General features: G+C 34.3%; 1 protein-coding gene across 1 annotated transcript; it reads right to left on the bottom strand.

The window, feature by feature from the left end:
• Nucleotides 1-614: 614 nt before the first annotated feature.
• LOC127718214 (CREB-H transcription factor homolog let-607-like) lies at nucleotides 615-3,440 on the bottom strand. Its single transcript, XM_052224188.1, has 3 exons — nucleotides 3,028-3,440; nucleotides 2,082-2,180; nucleotides 615-1,325 (listed from the first exon to the last, which is right to left on the bottom strand). The coding sequence occupies exons 1-3, from the start codon at nucleotides 3,292-3,294 to the stop codon at nucleotides 1,095-1,097; spliced, it is 597 nt and encodes a 198-aa protein (XP_052080148.1). The 5' UTR covers nucleotides 3,295-3,440; the 3' UTR covers nucleotides 615-1,094.
• Nucleotides 3,441-4,811: the final 1,371 nt, after the last annotated feature.

Below are 4,811 nucleotides of genomic sequence, written 5' to 3'. Positions count from 1 at the left end.
AATAAAACCCCATAACTCGGAAACGTAAAATCTTAAATTTATAAAAAACGAAAGGGAGCTCACGTCAATAGATATAAACAATTCACCAAAATTGTATGCAAATTGGTTAAAGCATTTTTGAGTTAATGTCCGACATGTTGACGACGGACGGACAGACGGACAGACGGACGGACGGACAGACGGACAACGGTATACCATAATACGTCCCGTAAACGGGCGTATAAAAAACGAAAGGGAGCTCACGTCAATAGATATAAACATTTCACCAAAGTATCATGCGAATTGGTTAAAGCGTTTTTGAGTTAATGTCCGACATGTTGACAACGGACGGATGGACAGACAGACAACGGTATACCATAATACGTCCCATAAACGGGCGTATAAAAAGGGAAGCTAGATCCGTGTCGATGCTCCTTATTTGGAATGCATCTGTATGAATAACATGGCCACCAGTGGCAGCCGTGATTGGCCATTTTAAAATAAAATTTATCAGAAATTACCTGCTTACATATAGAGCAGTTCAGTTGATTGGTAAATTTCCGAAGTGAGCTATTCAAGTATCTAGGATGTTCTAGTTATTCAGTTTTATGTCCATAAAAAGTGAAAAACAATAATAAACTTTCAACATCTATTTATTGAATCTTTCCAGTTAGATAATAGATGTGTACAAAGCAACGTTAAACTATAACATCGAACAAGTAACATGAACAATTAGTAATAATATTCTGTCGCTCACAATAATATTATTTACATATTTACATACAAGACAATGTCAAAGAAGACGTTTGTATTCTTAATCGTGCAAAATTACTTATGTAATATGAGCTGATGCATGCAATTTTTAGATATCATATGCACCTATCAGTATGGTTATATAGCATTTATTCTTTGACAACAATAAATGTGTCTTATAAATGGATTGGAGACAAATGTATATTGTGTAAGTACAACTGAAGAAAAGTTTGTCTTGCGTAAAATAACAGTGACAAACTATTGTTTACGTCATTTGTCTCCGAAGAGCACGTGCATATTGCTTAATACGTGACTTTTAGAGCGACAGTATTTCATCCACAACATGGCAGCATACTGCAGCTTCACGAAGCCACGGTGACCTCTTGGACGACCGAGTTCATGCCAATTTGTGTAGACATGGAACCATCCACTGTAGACCACATTCCTGTGGGATGAGAACCCATCCAAATTGGATAGGGCCAAGGAATCTTAATCTTTGTCTTTAACATTCCCAAAACAATGGTCTTCTCCTCTTCAATCTTTTCAATTTTCTGTCGAAGAAGGCAGTTTTTCTCCATTAATTCGTTCAAGGTCTGAAATGGAAGAATTTGAGCATTAAACATGTATTTTGGATTTGAAAACTATTGCTACTGCTGTGCACTCTTAAATTTACTATTTTCTGTTCTTGGCTCCTGCATGGGTAAACACATTAACTGCCAGAGGCAATCTTTGATTCACCATTTAAATCAAAAAACGTATTGCCTTTTGAAATTAATAGACGTTTTGAAATTTTAGAATTTGATGATTACCTCTACCGATAATTCTTCATTTCAATGAACTAGCTTGACCTATTTTTTCTTATGACTAGAACGATTACCAGTATGTGTGTGTGTGGAAAAAGAGGGGGGGTGTCAATGAGTGACAGTTTTTTGGAACCAGCGTCCCTGGTATCATTGTTTATCATTTTTTTTATAATACTGAATATAAGTCAAATATTTGCCACTTGACGCTAGGGTTACAACGATCTACCGTTGTTTAAAATAGACAGGCATTATAAAATACTGCAACTTGACTCAGTTGTGATTGTTCACAACACCGTTGCACCTTTCCTCTGTTGGGGTCATTTGCTGTCAAGTGAGTGACAGACAGATGCCGGGATTTGAGATATTATCATTTTCCCTATCGCTGCGATATAGCCTTTTTGTGCTAATGCGGCGTAAAGCAATCACTAGTCAATCATCAAATATCATTTCCCCCCTTTAGATTAAGTCATTGAAATTCATTAAGAAGGGTCATTTCAATTCGTAGACGTAAATAATTTAAAAAAAAAAATAAAAAAATAAACCTACCTCATCTACTTCAGATTTATGCTCTCGCCTCCTTTTCCTATATGCCTTAGCTGATCGTTTATTTCTTTCCCTGCGCCTCTCTTTCCTCTTGTTATTAACCTGCACGACAAGATAAAACTAAGGTAAGTAAAAAACATTTACGAGAAAATATTTTGAAAGTTACATATATAGGCTCACATAAATAACCATATTTTAAATCCCTTTGGAATTAATATTGTTCTAAAAACCAACTTGAAATCTTCGGAAGACAGTTCAGGACACCACCATGACCATGCATGTATTCCCCTTTTTCAACTTGATATCAAGTGCCGTAGTAGAACGATCATGCAAGAGGGTCTGGAAGGGGGTCCTTCATGTCTCTATTCTTTTTTTTTAAGCCATTTTTCTCTATTCTTTATCTTTTTATGACATTTTTTTCTATTCTTTAGATGTTTTGCCCATTATTCTCTATTCTTTATATTTTAGCACCCCATTATTCTCTATTGTTTATTCTTTAGGGTCCATTTTTCTCTATTCTTTATTTTATTCGATAATAATTCTCTATTCTGTAAACCCCCGTCTAGATCCTCATGCAAAATCAATCTTAAATTTGTTGTTTTCGTCATAACTATATTTATATATGTATAGGTCGTTTAACTTGTTGACTTTTCTTGTGTTGTTTACCTGTATACAAGTTTATATAATATTACGCAAGTTCATAAATATCAAATTACAGGTATTTAAAATTTAAATGTATTTCTTAACTGCACTTTTAAAACTTGATTCATGTGAATAAATAAAGAAAGACATGCAGACAGAAAAAGAGATTTTGAAAAAGAGGGGACACAAAACTAAAAGTAGAACAAAAAGTCTATGCCCTATACATGTAGCTCCGGCATATAAAGGGGGCGGGCCCCCTGTCCCTCTATACCCACCTCTGAGAGAGAACGTGCCGTAATTTTCTTACCTCAGCTTCGGTTTGTCCAGTTCTAAGTGCTTCCTCTTTGATCTCAATGTATAGACGTTCTTCATCTGTGTCACTTTCTCCGTCTCGTGCAATCTCATGGGTTGTGCTATCGCTGCTCGTTCCACTATCTGTTTCACTAAAGAATGTCTTAAACGGTGTTTTGTCTTCTGTTTTAAATAATGCGGTCACTGCTTTCTCGGCCCTTCTTTGGTCGACTGTATCCCCTCCGTCCTGACAAATAAAATTCTGACACATAAATCGAACCATAACTGCGTTTCCACTTTATTTTTTGTTTTATAAACTTTGTTTAATTCGGATGCAAGAGAAGGTTTACACACTACGTTTCTTTAAGAACTTGAATTGCGATTTGACTTAGTTTCGATAGATATCAGCTGTTTAAAGCATGTAAGGTTATTTTAAAAATTGCATCAGCAAAAATAGAACTAGTGTATGTTCGAACACAGTCATATTGTATGTTTAACATTGTAGTATGGGAAAATGTTATCGAACTACTATTCGAACACGACTGGAATTGCCCTCGTCTGACGAAATAATTTCTAAAAATACTCTTTACGTAAAGTTCTGGAAATTTCTTCTCAGCGAAGGCCACGTAACTTTTCATATATGTATTTCATAATATATATTGTAGATATAGTTATACAAGTCTGGCTTACTAATAGTATTAAACTTTAAATCGACAGAAGAAGTCTCATCGTTTTTGTTTTCGGAGTGAAAGAAATGCCGTGTGTAGCTAGGATTTTATATAAACAAGGATTTACTATACAAATCCTTGATATAAAGAAAGAGAAGCGTAAATTCAACAAATTTTTATTACTAAAATAGATGCATATGTAAGATAGCGAAAAGTATGAGGCTTTAAAAAAATGTATTTTCTAAATATTACGTCCGCTTTCTGATGCAATGATTGTAGGGATATAATTTTCTGCAATAAAAATAAACACATTTTTTTCAGAAATAATAAATTGTGACAAATAAGACTACTTCGGTCATAATTTTTTTTGTATGCACCATATTCTAATCAATTACTAAGTGCTTCAAATTAAAACTAAATTGGCCGCGTTAGAGATAATGGCCCAACAGTGCAAATTAAAGGGCGAAACATAAAGAATACAGAAAAAATAGACAAGAAAAGAAAGAAAAGAAAAAAATACTAGTAGACAAAAAATAAAGAATAGAGAATAATTGGACCAAAGAAGGGTGGTGTCTAGAATGGAATCCTATGGAAATTATTATCATAATATTGTAACGCGGCTTATACAGTAATATATGAATTTGATAAATTTAGCCAAAAAACTGGATCTAAATAAGGGAATGGTCACTATTTACCAGCTGAGGGGGTCGGTTCAATTTTTTCACATTAAAAGGTTTTGTTGGTAACCCCCATGATTCTTATGAACCACATAATGACCCCCCCCCCTTTGAGAACAAAGTTTCAAAAGTTTGACCCCCCTCCACCTAACTAAAATCTCTTACGATTAACAGTTGGGAGAAGATGATGACTGCAAGCTACATAGTACATAGTTGCAGGCATTGAATGGAAAAATAGCCATGATCGAGAAGTATGTGGACACTATACGGTATTAAGAGATTTTCCTTGGTTTCAGTACTGATTTCTTTGATTTTGAACAGATATTTTATTATACATTCTACACCATAGTTCTGTTATTTGATATAAGTAGCTTGAACTTATTAATTTGGTAAAGATAATTTACTTTGTCTGGTAAACAGTCATGCATTAGTAAATGATATTCTGTAAATATTAT

Source organism: Mytilus californianus, unplaced genomic scaffold, assembly GCF_021869535.1.
Source record: "Mytilus californianus isolate M0D057914Y unplaced genomic scaffold, xbMytCali1.0.p SCAF_10, whole genome shotgun sequence".
Lineage (NCBI taxonomy): Eukaryota > Metazoa > Mollusca > Bivalvia > Mytilida > Mytilidae > Mytilus > Mytilus californianus.
This window is presented reverse-complemented; position numbering and strand designations above follow the sequence as displayed.